The following is a 20,014-nucleotide window of genomic DNA, read 5'->3' as shown; positions in this document are numbered from 1 at the left end:
TGACATGCCTGTCATGATAACATGCTACATGTTGCCTTCAGTGTATTTAAAGATTTTCCTGATTTAACCCATTGCTTTATATGTCAGCAGCTTTCTCAAAACATACAAGTTCCCTTAATAATGGATCTTGTCTCAGGTCTGGCTGTAGAATATTGGTTACAGGGATATTGGTGTATTCAACTGAAACCATTAATCATATAGACACCCACTACAGCGGAAACAGACTGAGGGTCATTGTGTTATCATGGACTGTCAGTAGCTATGATTTTACAGCAGTCAGGATTTGTTTTCTATATGTGCACTTAAACTCCCACAGCCGTATCACTGAAACATATGCAAATGCATACAAAAATAAACATACCTGATAAAACAATAAAGCTTTTTTGAAGGCATCATATGGGAGGGGTGTTGTTTGTGTCAATGATATGATCACTGTTTAGAGAAATAATCCAGCTTGTGGTCATTTGAATCCCCATGCCAGAATGTAAACATATCTCCCACTGTGGAAGGAAGCAACAACCTGCACTGAGAGCCAGGATTGTGCAACCACTTTTTCTCTCACAGGTTACACATATTGTTTGCCGTGCCTCACAGGCATCCCAAAGCTGCAAGTGCATTCAGTGGTGTTCCTTTCTGAAGTAGGTGTGCATGCTTTGTTCACTGCCCAGTAGTGCAAGCAAGAAATGCCAGCAGGACAGCTACATACCCAAGTTCTCTTTTCCTACAAATCAGGGCATGCACAATTAACACACGATCATTCTTTTAAAGCCCTCGCAAGCAAACACTGCTTATTAATCGTAAACTTGAAATATTAACCAGAGGCAGGAACATTAACCATTTAGTAAAGTAGACAGCTGGGCCCCACAAACATACATCACCTTTTTATTTGACCAGGATTCTTCCTCCCACCCTATTCACAAAATCTTTTGCTGCTGTTGATACAACTATAGCAAAATGGTGTATTTATGGTCAGTGATCCTAAACACTGATTTTCTGGGTCAGGATTTCAGACCACATAATTCCACCATTGCTGCAGATTGTGCAAGATCCTAAATTGTGGATTAAGGTTTGAATATAGACGTTCTCAGGTGTCCTTCCACTGGCCATGGGCTTCTGAGGTACATTTTCTTTACTATCTTTCCTGTACTCCATACTAGTGCATATGTTTGTACTCTGTTGTCTTCCTATACCGCATTACCTTTTAACTTTTTATCTCCATTCATGTCCTTTTATTTTTGTTATTTTATTTTTATTGTGCATTTATGTTGTGCAAACACGATTCATAGGTTTTGGCGTGCTTACATTGCACTGGGACACTTAGCGAGCACCCCATAACAGTGCATCTGCAGCAGTCTTCTCTCCACGGCGTGTTAACCCACCACCCTGGTCCACTGCTGTTGTTTTAAATGATTCCCTCCCCCCTGCATTTAACCCATCACATCCTCCTCCCTGCTCTTTGTTGTTTTATCACCCTGCCTGCTTCAGTCACTTCCTGCAAACTCCCTGGTCTCCACCACCCTCCTTCCTTAATGTTCCCCACTCTCCTTCCTCGTGTCCTTTTTACCTCCATTCAGGGCCTTTTATTTTCATTTAATTAATTTTTCTGGGACTGTTATGCAGTGCAAACTTGACCCGAAGGTATTGGGAGTGCTTTCCATGAGCACAACTTACATTACAAAGGAACACTTTCATATTTTTTTTTTTTTTTTATTGGGGAGATTAAGTGATTTTCCCATAATCACAGGATGCTGAGCAGATGTCCAGGCTCAAATGGGTTGCCCAGTAGCAGGGTCAGCAGCTCTGACTATAGTGCCACATCCTCTCACTGTTTTACTTGAAGCCATGTTGGACAGCAGCCTGAGCTGCTGTATAACATGTCTAAAAACACATTGACAAAGCCAGTAGATCTAGCAATGGCGTAACCTATTGGCTTTGCCAATTCTTGTTATTCAATTAGTTTCCAACATTTGTTTACACCTTCTATTTCCATTTTACTTTACAATTTGAAATTTGCAAGATAATTTAGAAACAGTCGGTACTAGGGCGCCACCAGCCATAGTGATACCATGTTATCCTTGATGTGGTCATGGCTTAATCTGCCTAATTGCTCGTTCGCTTGACCAGCTGAATTTGTGCACAAATATGTAAAGCCTAAGTATGTCTGTTGGTCTTACCGGTTTTCCCTATTAAAAATAAGTCAAACAATTACAAACTGCACCAGGTATAGTTAATTAATCTATTTGAGCTAATCTGCCTTTTCTGTATGGTCACTCCAGAACTTTCAACTTCTTCTGGATCATACCTCTGCTGTCTTTGGGACTCTGTGCACTGTGCCGCTGCTAAACAGTAAAGTGCGTGACCTTCCCATCTAAATCATGTGCTGTATATTGAAACTCTCTATTTGGCCTATTCAACTTCCCTATAAATTCACTGCAGGTGGAGCCTTAAGTGCACCTATGGGATGAAAAGTTAAATTTAATTTGTTGTCTGAAGTGATTATTTACACCACCTACATATATGACCGAATCTGGGTTTGCCTGGGACGTTGCTGTGCTCTGACTGGGCTGCAGTTTAAATGTTCTGCAGAGACACATAGGTGTAAAATGCCTTTGTAGGAAAATGCTATTTTATTTGTTCTTGAGTTATCCTTAAAAATGTGCCTTGTATACTCTCAGAGCTGTGTTCTAATATATAAAACAAATAGGGCCCATTACATACTGAGGTTAGTATGCCCACACAGTGAAATAAAAGCCAAAAGCTATTTCACCAGGTAGGTTAGGCTATACGTTTTAGGCTTAGAGGATGTTAAAATCTTTATTTTCCGCACCCACTTATGAAAGGGTTATGAAAATGCTTCAAAGTTATTTCCTTTTAACAATTTATCAAAAGTTTTGATAACTCAAGCAGTAAACTCATTTTGCTTGAGTTATCAAATAATGCCATATATTCTTAGGGAGTATAATTTGCATTCTGTTAACATTACCTTAATTTTTCCCAGGCTGCACCTCTTACTTCAGTCTTTTCTTTGAATTCCTTGCATTTCTATGGTAATATTTGGCATCTTTTTTATTCTGAGTAGTTCAGCTATTGATCTTCTATTTTTATGTACACACCTGCATGCATTAACCTTCCTCAAAGGAAGAAAACTGTTATTTTTGTATTACAAACAAAACTTTGATTTTCTGAAATTGTTCTGCATTTAGAAGGAAGTTCTAAACCACTTGTAACTTACATAAACACACATGTTCCTCAAAAACCTTCTATTCACTTACATTTGTGTGGTGAGGTGTAGTATGTTGATAGCAGGAAATAGGGTTGCTCACTTGAAGGGGTAAAACACTACTCAAGCAGCAAGCACAGTTCTTGCTAGGGTGAAACACAAGTAAATCCCATATTAACCGGTGGTCAACCATCTGGTAGTTTAGCACAAAACCGTCAGGCTTAGCCTAGAGGCAATGCGTAAAATATTTATACAGCACAAAAACAGTAATAAAGTGAAAACACAACACAAGAAAAATCCCACACCAATTTAGAAAAATAGAGTAAAACTTAATAAATTATTTGACACTAAAGCAACAAAAACCCAATCAGAAGCACCTGAGATCTGCAATTTTAAAGATTTAAGTAGAAATATTGCTTAAAAGCACAAAGTGCCGGTCCTGTGCGACCAGATAAACAAAGTCACAAGTTCAGACTGACCTCGATTAAGTGTGGACGGGATGCAGGGACCACCTGCTGAACAGAGTACCTTAAATCCTGGTTGTGGAGCGTTACAAGGTCATTCATTGAGAATGTGTCACACAGCAGGGGTTCTGAAACCTGCGGGTCTGCAGTGCGAGATCCTGCATGGAGGATGCGTCGTACAGCAAGAGTTCCGAAGAGCTGCGAGGTCTTCCATCGAGGATGTGTTGTGCAGCAGCAGATCCAACGCATAGCTGCGAGGTGATGTGTTGTGCTGCGTCAGTTCTGCTAGTAGTACAGCTGGGCTGGCAGAGGCCCTTCAGGCCCACTCCCAAGGATGCAGGACTGGGGTAGTAACACTTGGAGCAGGACCCACAGCAGGCAGGGTCCAGGTACATGGTGGTTGGACCCTTTTCTGTCCCTGAAGCTCTGATCAGGAGGCCAGCCAACTAGCCCTTGGAGTCACTCAGGTGGCCCGGGGTTCCGGGTGCAGGTCCAGTCCTTCCCACTCCAGCAGCAGGGCAACAGAGCAGCAGTCTTTCTTGCAACAGGGCAGCACAATAATCCTTCTCCTGAGTCTTTCACATGTCCAGATGTGTACTGAAGTGTTGGGTCTGAGAGTCCATCATTTGTACCTGGTGCCTACTTTGCAGTTGGAGAAGCTTCTAGAGTCCTACAGAGGTGTCAGGAATTTCCTGCTTCCCTGCTCTGGCCTCACCTTGTCTGGGGGAAAAAAAGACTCTTGTGAAACCCTTTGTGAGTGTGCTGAGGTAGAGTCTTTATGATGTGCAAGTATGGTGGGAGACAGCCCCACCCCCTTGTCAAGTCTGACATGGCCCATCCTGCCAATACTTATTTCCTCTTTGTCTCACTGTCTAGGAGTAATACACAAAGACCAACTGCCATCTATACCTACTCATATGACCCAGGATACAGGCTGCAAGAGAATGGCAACGTTCTAAAAGAACTGTGACTTAAAATTAGACCTTACCACTAAAGAGGGTTTTAAATTACAAATGTTTAGACACCAAACTCAAATTTAAAACCTGCTCCCAATTGAAAGTTAACATTTATTATATTTAATAAGGTATCCCAATGTTATCCTGTGGGAGATGCAAGCGTTGCAGTAGCGAAAAACAAATTTGAGAGTTTTTCACTACCAGGACATGTAACAGTTTAAACCACATGTGAACCTTTTTAAATACACTGCACCCTGACCTATGGGCTGTTTAGGGCCCACCATATGGGTGACCTATATATATTGAAAAGAAAGGTTTTGGCCTGACAAAAGGTTTATTTTGCCAGGTAGAAATGGCAGTTTAAAACTGCATACATGCTGCAATTGCAGGCCTGAGACATGTTTAAAAGGGCTACTGAAGTGGGTTGCATAATCAGTGTTGCAGGCCCACTAGTAACATTTGATTTACAGGCCCTGTGTACACGTAGTCAATTAAGCATGCCAGTTGGGTGAAAGACAATGTTACCATGATTTTATGTTGAGAGTACAAGCACTTTAGCACTAGTTAGCAGAGGTAAAGTGTGCAGAGTCATAAGGCCAACAAAAACGAAGTTAGCAAAGATAGGAGGGTTGAAGGCAAAAAATTTGGGGGAAAACACGCCAACGATGTCAGGTGCAATATTGGTTCAAACTAAATGATTACAGTTTTGGAACCTGATTCAATTTTCTGATTGTGTGGTAAAGGACATCTGTCTATTGTCTTCTTTCAGTCTCCATTTAAAAAGAATGCTTTTGCTGTCCTAACAGAGACTTTTAAAATTTCAACAAATTTGTTGACTTTTGTCTTCTCCCTTGAAAATGTATTAGAGATTATTGTGCACAAAGAGTAGAATTGTAAGGGTTTCGGTTATATTACACAACCCTCAGTGAGTATTATGGCATTTTTCCAACATTGCCAGTGACAGTGACAAGTGTTACCCAATGATTGTGCTAATTCTCTGCTCGAAAGACCTCTAGGAAGGATTTAGCCTCGTAGGAGGAAGCAAAAAGGTATTTCATGTTCTAGCTTTCCAATATTCCTTACACTCAACTCGTGTCATGTAAAGATACCTACAATTTCATTTCTCCCAACATTCAGGCTGGCTGGAGTGGTTTCATGGGCGAAGAGTGTTACTAATATTCAGCGAGTCATAGTATATCTAGCCAGGATGTAACCAACACACCAGCTCATCTATTTATAAATAAAATCATTGAAAGAAGAGGAGGGCATCAAACCTTTGCACTTACTGGAAAAAGCCCCATGGTGCCATTTAATGTTGCACCATCAAGATTGATGAGTATTGACAAGGTAACAGTTCTGTTGTGTGAATGATCCAAGTCAAGATTGTTTCTTCAGTTACTGTGTTCCAGCCTGGATCCTCTTTGAAATGAATGGGTGCAAGAATGCATATCATTCTGGTGCCCAGAGATTTATCTGTTCCCTCTTATGGCTTGTGGTGGGGACTAATGTTTCCTCTGATGGTGTTGTTTTTTTCAAGTCATCAGGTAGAACCAGGGAAATAGGAGCCTCATCCTGAGGCCTTGCCCAATTTGCTTTCTTGTTCTGGAGGGTGTGGGTTTGAGTGTGGGTGTTGGGGGGGGGTGTAGGAGGCTGGACTGGCTTGTAGTGAGTACCAAGGGGTACTTACACCTTGCACCAGGCCCAGTTATCCCTTATTAGTGTATAGGGTGTCTAGCAGCATAGGCTGATAGATAATGGTAGCTTAGCAGAGCAGCTTAGGCTGAACTAGGAGACGAGTGAAGCTCCTACAGTACCACTTAGTGTCATATGCACAATATCATAAGAAAACACAATACACAGATATACTAAAAATAAAGGTACTTTATTTTTATGACAATATGCCAAAAGTATCTCAGTGAGTACCCTCAGTATGAGGATAGCAAATATACACAAGATATATGTACACAATACCAAAATATGCAGTAATAGTATTAGAAAACAGTGCAAACAATGTATAGTTATAATAGGATGCAATGGAGACACATAGGGATAGGGGCAACACAAACCATATACTCCAAAAGTGGAATGCGAACCACGAATGGACCCCAAACCTATGTGACCTTGTAGAGGGTCGCTGGGACTATTAGAAAATAGTAAGGGTTAGAAAAATAGCCCACCCCAAGACCCTGAAAAGTGAGTGCAAAGTGCACTAAAGTTCCCCAAAGGATATAGAAGTCGTGATAGGGGAATTCTGCAGGAAAGACACAAACCAACAATGCAACAACAATGGATTTCCAGTCGAGGGTACCTGTGGAACAAGGGGACCAAGTCCAAAAGTCACAAGCAAGTCGGAGATGGGCAGATGCCCAGGAAATGCCAGCTGTGGGTGCAAAGATGCTGCTACTGGACAGTAGAAGCGTAGGTTTCTGCAAGAACGACAAGGGCTAGAGACTTCCCCTTTGGAGGACGGATCCCTCACGCCGTGGAGAGTCGTGCAGAAGTGTTTTCCCGCCAAAAGACCGCCAACAAGCCTTGCTAGCTGCAAATCGTGCGGTTGGTGTTTTTGGATGCTGCTGTGGCCCAGGAGGGACCAGGATGTCGCCAATTGCGTCTGGGGACAGAGGGGCCGTCGAGCAAGACAAGGAGCCCTCTCAGCAGCAGGTAGCACCCGCAGAAGTGCCAGAAACAGGCACTACAGGATGCGTGAAACGGTGCTCACCCGAAGTTGCACAAAGGAGTCCCACATCGCCGGAGAACAACTTAGGAGGTCGTGCAATGCAGGTTAGAGTGCCGTGGACCCAGGCTGGACTGTGCACAAAGGATTTCCGCCGGAAGTGCACGGAGGCCGGAGTAGCTGCAAAAGTCGCGGTTCCCAGCAATGCAGTCTGGCGTGGGGAGGCAAGGACTTACCTCCACCAAACATGGACTGAAGAGTCACTGGACTGTGGGAGTGACTTGGACAGAGTTGCTGGATTCAAGGGACTTCGCTCGTCGTGCTGAGAGGAGACCCAAGGTACCGGTGATGCAGTTCTTTGGTGCCTGCGGTTGCAGGGGGACGATTCCGTTGACCCACGGGAGATTTCTTCGGAGCTTCTAGTGCAGAGAGGAGGCAGACTACCCCCACAGCATGCACCACCAGGAAAACAGTCGAGAAGGCGGCAGGATCAGCGTTACAGAGTTGCAGTAGTCATCTTTGCTACTATGTTGCAGTTTTGCAGGCTTCCAGCGCGGTCAGCAGTCGATTCCTTGGCAGAAGGTGAAGAGAGAGATGCAGAGGAACTCGGATGAGCTCTTGCATTCGTTATCTAAGGAATCCCAAGAGACGGAGACCCTAAATAGCCAGAAAAGAGGGTTTGGCTACCTAGGAGAGAGGATAGGCTAGCAACACCTGAAGGAGCCTATCAGCAGGAGTCTCTGACGTCACCTGATAGCACTGGCCACTCAGAGCAGTCCAGTGTGCTAGCAGCACCTCTGTTTCCACGATGGCAGGGGTCTGGAGCACACTGGAGGAGCTCTGGACACCTCCCAGGGGAGGTGCAGGTCAGGGGAGTGGTCACTCCCCTTTCCCTTGTCCAGTTTCGCGCCAGAGCAGGGCTAAGGGGTCCCTGAACTGGTGTAGACTGGCTTATGCAGAAATGGGCACCATGTGTGCCCATGAAACATTTCCAGAGGCTGGGGGAGGCTACTCCTCCCCTGCCTTCACACCATTTTCCAAAGGGAGAGGGTGTAACACCCTCTCTCAGAGGAAGTCCTTTGTTCTGCCATCCTGGGCCAGGCCTGGCTGGACCCCAGGAGGGCAGATGCCTGTCTGAGGGGTTGGCAGCAGCAGCAGCTGCAGTGAAACCCCGGGAAAGGCAGTTTGGCAGTACCAGGGTCTGTGCTACAGACCACTGGGATCATGGGATTGTGCCAACTATGCCAGGATGGTATAGAGGGGGCAATTCCATGATCATAGACATGTTACATGGCCATATTCGGAGTTACCATTGTTAAGCTACATATAGGTAGTGACCTATATGTAGTGCACGCGTGTAATGGTGTCCCTGCACTCACAAAGTCCGGGGAATTGGCCCTGAACAATGTGGGGGCACCTTGGCTAGTGCCAGGGTGCCCACACACTAAGTAACTTAGCACCCAACCTTTACCAGGTTAAGGTTAGACATATAGGTGACTTATAAGTTACTTAAGTGCAGTGTAAAATGGCTGTGAAATAACGTGGACGTTATTTCACTCAGGCTGCAGTGGCAGGCCTGTGTAAGAATTGTCAGAGCTCCCTATGGGTGGCAAAAGAAATGCTGCAGCCCATAGGGATCTCCTGGAACCCCAATACCCTGGGTACCTCAGTACCATATACTAGGGAATTATAAGGGTGTTCCAGTAAGCCAATGTAAATTGGTAAAATTGGTCACTAGCCTGTTAGTGACAATTTGAAAGAAATGAGAGAGCATAACCACTGAGGTTCTGATTAGCCGAGCCTCAGTGAGACAGTTAGTCATAACACAGGTAACACATTCAGGCACACTTATGAGCACTGGGGCCCTGACTAGCAGGGTCCCAGTGACACATACAACTAAAACAACATATATACAGTGAAAAATGGGGGTAACATGCCAGGCAAGATGGTACTTTCCTACAACGAGGGGTCCAGAATGCTGTTGTGGGGGACAGAGGAAGTTTATGAACAGCGAATGCTGAACCACTGCTGCTCATGAACTCGGACTAAAGTGAAAACAGATGCTAAGTGTAGAAATGATGGTAGGGAATCAGAGTACTAGGCTATGTGGAAGACAGGTACCCCTTATAATGTAGGTTGTGACTGAGTGCCCACAAGACCAAAGCAGGCTGACCCAGAAGAGGCGCACTGTTTTTGTGAGGCACCACACTGACATAGTCTTCTACCTGCAAAACTAGCATGGACTCTGATCAGACCATTATTCTCAATGTCAATTCGACGTCAAACAACGTTTATCTAATTGACTCGCATAATTGTGTTACGTGTATGCCAAAACTAGAAATGTGGATACACTTTATTAGTCGAAGGGTTAAACAGTTGCTTTATGTCAGGCGGAGATGATCATGAGTGTTTCAAGAGTAGGAATGTAAGTGATGGGCGGAAGAGGCAAAGGCTTGCAAGCAAAGCCAGCCTCCTCAAAATCAAGGTGTGTGACAGAGGAGGAATGGTGGGGAAGCTAATAAGTCAGTATGTGAAATAGTCCCAGGCAGCGACACCTATCTAAAGGTATGAACTACATTAAAAGTAAGGCCACGGCCAAGAGTGTTGAATGTGGGCAGAGATTATATCAAATTTGGGCACAGATTATATCATATTTATTTTGAAAAATGATTTTTGTTTTGCTATCTGACACTCATTCGTAAACTCAGATTTTTCTAAACTTAGATGCAAAATGTGATTAAAAATGACAAAATGGCTAGTTTCTGCGTTTGCCACAATTTGCTTTGAGCACACGTCTTTGAGGTATTTCAATTTCACGGGGTCATTTCTCTTGCACATGAGCAAATTATGATTTCCTTACCTCTTACTTGGTCCCCTTTGTACTTTTTCTGAGATATAGCAATAATTCTTCGACCAGGTACAACGGTTTCCTCTTAGTGGTTGTGGGAGGCGATGTTCTATTCCCATTTGAGGGAAATGTCCACTTAAGTAAAGTGTGTGTGAGAGAAAATGGATTCTAAGGGTCTGATTCACAAAAAAAGTTGTCAATTTACACCTGCAGCCCTATGCCAACAGTTAGAGTGACTTGTGGACTTTTTAGAAGTTCTCACTTAGTTCCAACGTCCCTCCGGGAATCTGAGCTACTTTCAGGTGTACAGCAGTGCTCACACTGAAACCATTTATGCTTACAGATATTTTACATTTTCCCATGCCAGATATTTTATGAAAAGGGCATTGCAGTTTGTGATATTCCCCTGGTCCAGCCTGCAAAGGCAACAGATCCACCCATAAGAAAGTAATTTCCTTTTGAGCAGATCCCATATTCAAACGCAAAATCTCAAGGTTCCCTTTATCTTTAAAAATAGCTTTGCACATTATTTATTATGCAGTTGGAAACTAGAACAAACTCATAATGTTATCTGGCAATCCTTGGGATAGGTGAAACCAGAGAGGGAAGCAGTGCTGGCAGTTTTAAATTTACACGTGCTTGGCTTCCATTCAGGGTGCTCTGGTATGGACATTTATTCAGCAGTATAAAATAATGGTTCCACAGGACGAGAAAAAAACAAACAAGGGGACGGAGACTTTCTGGTGGAAGGTCTGTGCAGTAAGGAGTATAGATGCAGCACTGGGTGTACCTACATAGAAAAGTCATATATCAGTCAAATATCAGTCAAAAGTCAAAGTAATAGGCTGCACTGAGTCTGAAATACTCATTTCAATACCAGGGACCGCGCAGCTTATTTACCCCATGACTGCTAGTGAGAGTCTCAGCAGGGGTGGATGATTATTTGACATTTGCTAAAGTACAAACACGTTGCTTAGTTGCTTTCATATGTGTTTCAAATATGTAGTAGACAAGAGGACACAGGAAAGACATGAAAAGTACTCGGATAGACAACTAAGTGGGGTGGGGGAGGGAAGAGAAAGAGAGCATGTGTGTGAGAGAGAGAGAGGAGAGTGCATTGTAAGGGGAAGGACAACTAAAAGAGTAAATGGAAGGAGTTGGTGCGAGGAGCAGATTGAAATAGACTATAAAGACAGTCTGAGAGAGGATTGGATGATAGGAATGGAGGGAGGAGGGTGGGAGAGTGGTGAGGAGTAACTGTGTGCACTACTGGGAGTAACTGTGTGCACTACTGGTTGCGTACTGTCCTACAGCTCAGAATAGATAGTGAGCTTAAGATGTGGGGGCTGATTCATAAAAGCATTTATGAGGCTATTTCAGCTGGGGAAGGGACATTTGGCACCGCTGGGTGATCCGAACAACAGAAATGAAAGTATGGAAGACAACCAGGAAAGAGTCTTGGAGCTCTAATATCCTAGAGTGCATTCTGCAGATGGACAAAGGCAGAGGATTATTTACTCCCACATACCAGGCGCTACATGGAGACATGCTCCCTGTCGCTGACCGCTAAACAAAAGTGAGATGCAGATCCTGGTGAGTCGATTCAAGGCAAACAGTGGGAGAAAGCGCTTACACTCGCCAGGCATCCAGTAACACACTATTCTGACTGGTACAAGTACATGGAACATTGTTGTACCTGCAATGCCTCATAAGTTGGACCATGCAGAAAGCTCATGGATCATGCAAAAAGCTAAATATGTGCAGCTTGAAGTAACATGTTATCATCTAACATGGTTGTGCCTAAAGATCCAGAATTACTGGGGGCAAGTGACGAAAACGTCCAGCGACCGCCTGCATATGACAAATCAGCCTCATCCCCAGACATACCTGTTGGGTATATGGCCCTGCTGGACGAAAAATGCCTATGAAAGGAGATTACTTTGACAGGTCAGATTTGCAGTTCAAAACCGACCCAGGCAGGTTACCTATGTGCACTACCATGCTGCATACAACTGCAGTTTCTCATGTGCTTCCAGCTTTAAAGAGTTGAATCTGTGTGATGAAATGAAGGGCATGGTGCTCAGCAGAAAATCCTATGATTTCCCCCAGGGAAGGCCCAAACCCCAGAGGTCAGTGCAATATTCATTAATTATTGGGGAGAGTGGCGTGTGTAGGGCCCCCTTCCCAGAGGCTCTCTTGGCCCAGGGGACTCCATTCCCCAGGGCCTGATGCAAAAGATTTGGAGGCCACATGCTGGCCGCCCCAGCCATTGTAGGACAAGGTCCGAAGACCCCACCCATGGGACCCAGAAGATGATCATATTATAGTCCTGACGTGTTCCCACAAGAGGAGCACAAGGAGAGCAGTTCCCTCATGGTGAAAGCAGAAAGCCAAACGCTGGCTCCCGTGCACTGGAGGGCAGCGCGCCGGCAGCTGGCAGGTTTGCAGAGGCCTTGGGACTCCCCCTGTGCGTCCCAACGTTCTACTTGGATGCAGGGTGTCCCAGGTGGGACCGGGGCACTCCTACTCTTTAAAAAAAGGAAAGCATGTTTGGCAAAGCTGCAGAGCTGGAGAACCAGCTTTTATATTATTCACTTTTTAGGGCAGGTGCTCCCTTTAATTCCCTTTCAAGGACCTGTTTTCATAATTCTCTCTCCTGTGGCACCTAAGGAGAGGAAGGGGCATGGTCAAAGCTGTTTTCTACTGTTGTGGGGAATTTGCGGAATGCAGCAGGCCCCCTAAAGGGGATTTCAAAACTAGCCATAAGTCTCATGGGTCATTGAATTAATGGCCCCAGGAGATTTTTTTTAATTGTTTCTAAAGCACTCTAGAGCAGAGCTTTTGCTCTATGCTTTGAAAGTGCAGAAACCCCTTGTGGTTGGTCTTATGGCTGGATTCTGTGCGGCCTGGAGTGGTAAAAGAAAGACTTAGGATCTGATTACGATCTTGGCGGATGAAATACTCTGTCACAAACGTGATGGATATTCCGTCCGCCGTGTTACACTTTTCATAGCCTATAATGGAATTGTTTGTGACGAAGTAACCCTGTCCACCAAGATCGTACTCAGGCTCTAAGACACATGTTACATTGATTTTCATTGCTTTATTTAAATTATATTGCGGACAGCGATCTGTGATAAACACTGCAATGCTTTTTGTATCAATAATGATTGTGCTTACTGATCCCTGTGATGTGATGGTGATTTTAACATGTTTAATGTTCCTACAATGTGATCCTCCAACAAAGCCAACAGGCTTGCTTTTTTATTTCTATGATGACCCTCTGACAAAGCAAATAGGCCTGCTCTTTATATAATGACACTCTCTTATATGGTGATGTTTTATCTGACATAGGTGGAGGATATTGTGACTGTGGAAGCCATGACCCCTTATGGAAGAAATGTGTGAAAACTGTGTCATAATTATCAAGTTATTTTTCCATCTGCCTGATGTATATATTTATAAATTATCGTGTAGTATTTAGTAGTGTGTGTTATGATTGTACTTTTCTTTTTTCAAAGAAAAAGCACTGACTGGACAATTATTTATTGAGTGTTGTTGTGCGTCAGTAAATGAGGTTAATAGCCCATACCACCTCCCCTGAGTAGGCCTTGGACTGCTCTTCTTTGGTACACTAAGTGTGAGCGTCAAGTGCTACAATGGGGAACTCGGTTCCCAGTAAGGAGACAATTGTGGACCTATTACCTGCGCAGGACTCACATCCTGCTCTACTTATAACCACATTTACTGCACAATACAATACAGCTTAGTGTATACAATAGTTCTTGAATGTTCCCGTTTTAGATATTTTGGGGCCAGTTCATGAGGGCATAAGAGAGTACTGCAGTAGTACTACTCGTACTCGAAAATGCCTTTGTGAATAGGTGCCGTAGTCAGCACCAGTATACTGGATCTCAGTTCTCTAATGTTTAACTTTGGAGTACTCTCTGTAGGTAGTACGATGATACCATTTGACTTATTTTCAGTGCTAAATGAGGGGAGACTATGTGGCAGGGAAGACACAGCTATACCATCTCACTCCAGGGGTCCGTCTCACCTTACTATTTTGACCAGAAGAACACGACTGATTGTTCTCAAAGTTGTAGAACATTCTAAAAGTAAAATCTTGCGTTAGGATTGTCTGCATTATGGTCCATTGCTGAACACACCTCAGAATACCTGCACCTTTGAGAAGCACTACGCAGAAGTGCCTTATATTTTTATTTATTTATTTGGGTTTTTTGTAAAGCGTTGGCTTCCGGCATATTGTAGTTTCAGCGCTCAATAAATCATCTTAATTACCATTCGCATTTCATACACCAGGGGTGATGCTCGTCGGACTTTTTTTTCAGACTGTGTTGTGTAGAAATCGACATTTTGTGCAGAAGTTTAGAGGTTTTAAAGTATCGCATCCATGTGGCATGTTTTTAAACAATGCCCTCGGTATTTATTGTACCCAGATGGTGTCACAACATTGTTATACTTTATAACACTACCGTCATTTTTCAATAAAGAGGCGAGTCCCCTGTCATATTACCATAATGCAATTTTATAAAGAGCACAATTAAATCCAGTCTCGGAAAGACAGGCTGAAGGTTACCGACTCGTTCAGTGGATTTATTGTCAGCGCAGTGCCGCTGAAGTCCATTTGCTAGATTACTTAAAGTGGCCGTAAACTGAATTTGCTCTGAATTGTTCATTTTTTTAACCATTTTTTCCATTTCAGTGATTGGAAACTAGGCCCGCTGCTGTGTTCTTTACTATATTTTAGTTAGAACGATCCAAAAATTGAAATATTGCGTTGTTTTTACACAGTGCTCATCCTTGTAATGCCTTTCTTTCATACACAGTGACCTCAGTGAAAATCTGATGCAGGCCATTCCAAGGAAGGCTTTTCGTGGGGCCGTGGACATCAAGAACCTGTAAGTCTTTTCAGTTTATTTCTTATGCTTACAGCTGCTGCGCCTGCGTACAGTCACACTGCTTTGCAGACAGAGTTCCAGACGTCCATAACTGTTTTTGAGTTAAGATTATAGAATATTGCCTGTTGCTCTGATTTGAATTGTCAGCAAAAACAAACTGAAGAGGGACCCTGAAATTAACTCAGGGTGGATGTCCCCCCGCCGGAAAGATGTGGCTGCGTTTCCGTGGCAGACAGGAGATAATCTCCTTTTTTCACATGCCTGAATGATACTTTTTAGGAAAGCACAAAAGATCTTTGCACTGGTGCATGATTCACAATACGTTTACAAGCATAGATTTCAACAGCAGATGTAACAGGATTGGTCTGTTTGAGCTTCCTGGCTCAACTAAAACAAAATAGCATTTAGGGAGCCCTTTCCCACCAACCAAAGTAAACATTTTAATTTGTTTTATCATAATTGGACATTGTAGTGCTGCTGCCTTTCCTTGCATTCTGGAAGTGGTTACGCTAGGGCTTAAGGAAGGGCGTCTCTGCTTCTAATGGGAAATTATGAATCTAAAAATCATGATTTCTGGGTGGAAATACATTTGCTTTATTTGAAAAGTCATTTTACCCGGTTTATCTTTCCTTTGAGTAAATTTTGCAGAAAAATCAATCATAGCATTTGTAGAGTGCACTAATCACCCATGAGGGTCTCAAGGCGATTGGGGGTGTGCTGCTACTGCTCGAACAGTCAGGTCTTGAGGTATCTCCTGAAGGTTAGCAGGCCCAGTGTCTATCAAAGGTGGATAGGAAGGGTGTTCCATGTCTTGGCGGTGAGGTGGGAGAACGATCTGCCAGCGGCAGTCGTTCTATGGATGCGTGGAACGGTGGCGAGGGCAAGGTCAGCAGAGCAAAGCTGGCGAGTTGGGTTGTAGAAGGTGAGTCGTCTCTTGAGATATTATGGTCCGGCAGAGTGATGGGAAAAGGGGGTGAAAGAGGTGTGATGGGAATAGGTGGGATGGACCACTCCCGTGTTTTTAGGGCCTCCCACAAAGTCAGAAATTAATTGGGTCTATAAGAGTATTGCAAGTGCTTTCCCATTTTGTAAACCCTCTAAGATTGGAAATGGGAAGTTATCACCTCCATATTGTTCCCTCTTGGAAAACATTTTAAAAAGCAGTCCATATGCACTGTTTTGTATAGTGCTACACCAAAAAATTGTGGTTGTGAGGTAAAAGTAAAATGGTTTTATATAATTTCTTTGAGAATTAGGTCCAGAGCAAATTACCTATTTTCATTAAGAGACACCCTAATCATTAAATTTACTTTTGAGCCTAACTGTGCCATTATCCCTATTCAAATTACTCCCACTCGATCGGTCCCATGTCATTTAGGGCCAATTGCCGTGGGAAAAGAAAATATCAAATCATATCTGCAGAGCACTACTGAAACACACTGGTAATAATCATCTCCTGTGGATCAGCAACAATTGAATAAAGGCCTCGGGTGAAGTGCACTGTGACAAGCAGTGTGATAGAATGAGATTTATCACATTAAACCACATTTGGCTGAGTGGTAATCATTAAATATCAGAGATATAATTTTAATATAAGGTTTGGATTTTTTTTTTAATAAAACCTCAGTGAAGTAAACATTTGCATATATATCTGATTATGTCAAATACAACATCATTCATACATGTACCAAACTCCACCCTACTGAGACTACCTGGGGCACAGAGGAAAGTACATTTCCCAGAGGAAAGTAAATTTCCCTTTTTTAATAATCTGCTGATTATTGCCTTATTGTGTGAAGCTCACAACCAACATCTAGTCATTACTAATTGTAAGTATGGCAGCGTTTTACATCAAATTTGAATCATCTTCACACGTTTATTCTATGTGTTTGTGTTAAATGTTTTCCAAAAGAACGTATAAGGACTGAAATCCAACTTCATCCTTGAAGAAATGATTGACACCTCTGTTGCTATTCAGCCTGCCTATACAGGAGGGCATAACATATACCTGGTTCAAGTCATGGATTTTCTTTAAAAGACCTTTTACAATAGTCCTTTAATCCTAGGGTTGACACTCAGGCATGCCTGCAGAAGAAGCTTAGGGCTGGGCTAAGCTGCATAGAAAGGCATCACCTATATTGGATCCCCTAGATGGTGCTTTACCGACTTGCTATAGATAGTGGGGATAGTATTATAGTAGGCTGCAAAAGTGTGCGTGAAGGTGTGTTTTTTTATTCACTTAAGGAAAATATAACATAAGGTGTGTCTCTGTAAAGCACGCGCTCACATATGGGCATCTTGGCGGCACTGAAAAACAGATGTTTATTGCTACCCAACCCAATGGTACTCTTTTTTATCAACCTCAGAACTTGGAAGAAGGGCTGAGTGGACCCACTGGAATTTGAACCAGTGACTATGAGGTCAAACACATACCCTGCAGAGGATGCATTAGTCCACTAAGCCACCACACCCGGAAAAGAGCGTTAAAGTTATGCTCAGTTACTCAGAAGACCAAAGCATTCAAAATACCTTTCATAAAAACAAAATGTGCTTGTTATTGTTAGTAGCAGCCATAACTCACTCTCAGTGCATTGCTCACGACCTCACATGTTAAAGATCACATCAGAAATCACACCATCACTATATCCTTTGCGACAACGCAGATCACCTCTCCATCAATGATAACTGTATGAATGGCCTGGGCAGTGTTACCTCATAACAACAAAAGAAATATTGATACAGATCACAACATCCCTAAGCAACACAACTTTAATATAAGCAAGCTCTTCACTAAAGGTGAATTGGTTATGAAACTAAAAATAATTGGTACTATAGGAATGAAAATTATGCATTTGAACTTGTAGCTAGGCTAGAGGGAAGTGGTGAAGATTTAAAAGGCCATTTTGTTTTTTGTGCATAAATAGTAGGTTCTGAAAATGGCTGAGCTTTGGGCCTAGCCAAAAAAACTACATTCCCACCTATATAGCATAAATTTAGGGTTGCCATTGCTGATATATATCTAAATCATAAACACAGACAGATGTTTAGGTGCCATCTTATAATGCTAAAACTAGTGCACTTCATGTAGAGAACCCAACATCTAATCAAATAGTTTCTCATTGTAAATAAAGTAAAAGACAATAAATCAAAAAACCTTTATTATATTTTTATGTTTACTTTTCAGTTACTAATGGATCACTATATAGTATTAATCCCACCACTCCGTATAGACACAGTGAGCATTTGAATTCTTGAAAAAGCCGGCATCGTTTTGTGATGTCCAAACATAACGTTGGATTAAAATTTCAACCAAAAACAATTTTGCAATTCAGAGGCATCCTAAGTCACAGTAATCAGGTGCCATCTTTAGAAGCTTAAATGAATAGCATATCCAGCTGAAATTACCACAACAAATATCTTAACAAAAGTGCATAAACTCAAATCATAATACAATACATACTCCTAAACATCAGTCAAACTAAATCGGGCAGTATGTGTCCAGTTTCATTCTATAATTGATTTTTTGATTAAGTTGTTATCTTTCTTATAGAGCACAAGTGGCCATTCTGGTGAAAATCCAAGTTGTGACCTTAGCTGCCTAGAAATCTGTGACAAATAAATGAAAAAAAAAACATTCTTAAGACCACATATAGTATCTTATATACATATTGTTACTCTTCCTTAGTTGCATGCTCTTAAAAAACTGCATAAGGGTATCTCCTGTCCAGCGGGAGACCTGGCAACCTATATATCATAAAGTTATCTATCACAGAAATGTATATAACTCTTCATCAATGTTGAGTCTGTTTGGTTGCATACTTTACATATCGAAGGTGAACTTTGTCTCCAGTTGCCGTAATTCACGTTCTCTATCATCCCTCACATTTTTTGGTATTCGTGCCAAGCTACTATATCTCAATAAAGACTCATTGCCTCCATGGAGCCTGCAGAATTTCTGGCCATTGGGTAACTGAAATCCTCATTCTTAATTGCCCTAAGATGTTGGAAAATTCTCTTGTGCACTGGTAGAGTAGTACTGCTAGTATATGTTTTAGGACAAGGACACATCAACTGGTATACCAAGTGTGCTTTTACAAGTCAGTCCACCTTGAATCTTAATATTCCTATTAAAAGATGTATTAGCTATGGTCATAATAACTCCTTGCTTACAGGCCTTATATTTATTACACTTTGTAAATCGTTCTGCAGGTGAGAGCCATATCTCTTGTTGCTTGTCATATTTAATATCACTCTTCACTTAGTGATCCTGCAATGATTTAACTTGTCTGTAAGTGATGAGGTGTCTCCTGGAGATCTCCTGGCCAATTATGGGATCACTCCTGGTAAGGTGCCAATGTTTATTAAGGGCAGTCCTTACTTTAGAATGTTCACGATTGTAAGTTGGAATGAATCTGTGTTCATTTGTTACTTTCTCTTTCTTAATCTTAAAGAGCATTGTTTCTCTGTTACACTGTTTTGCTCTGATTGAGGCTGTTTTCAATATATTCACATTCTACCCTCTTTCCTTAAACCTTGCTGTCATTTGTTTTTCTATTTCAAATTCTCCTCATCAATGCGCATATTCTTCGGGCTCTCTAAAATTCTCCATACTGTATACTTTTCATTAGAGGTGCTGGATGAAAACTCCAGGCATGCAGAATACTATTACCTGCTGCAGGTTTTCTGTAAAGAATAGTTACTAGTTTTAGGCCCTCTACATGCCATAATGCATCCAAAAATTCCAGCTCATTTTCACTCATCTTAATAGTAAACGACAAATTAAAATTATTATTAATCTCTTCCATATACAAGTCCGCCTCTGCCCTGCTGACTTTCTAGATCATAAATAAGCCATCTATAAAATGCACCCAGAGTGGAATAAAACATTTCCACTTTTCTATTGTTTCATCACCTGCTCCTCCCACCAGCC

At 42.4% G+C, this 20,014-nt stretch overlaps 1 protein-coding gene across 2 annotated transcripts in view; it reads left to right on the top strand.

Annotated features, from left to right (window-relative positions):
• Positions 1-20,014, top strand: part of SLIT2 (slit guidance ligand 2) — a 598,494-nt gene that overhangs the window by 323,685 nt on the left and 254,795 nt on the right. For both annotated transcript variants that reach the window (XM_069202176.1, XM_069202175.1), the window contains exon 5: positions 15,013-15,084. In XM_069202176.1, the coding sequence (XP_069058277.1) occupies positions 15,013-15,084 (72 nt within the window). The remainder of the gene's footprint in view (positions 1-15,012; positions 15,085-20,014) is intronic.

This window comes from Pleurodeles waltl, chromosome 1_2, assembly GCF_031143425.1.
Source record: "Pleurodeles waltl isolate 20211129_DDA chromosome 1_2, aPleWal1.hap1.20221129, whole genome shotgun sequence".
NCBI lineage: Eukaryota > Metazoa > Chordata > Amphibia > Caudata > Salamandridae > Pleurodeles > Pleurodeles waltl.
Note: the sequence above shows the minus strand (reverse complement) of the source record. Positions and strands in the feature narration are given on the sequence as shown.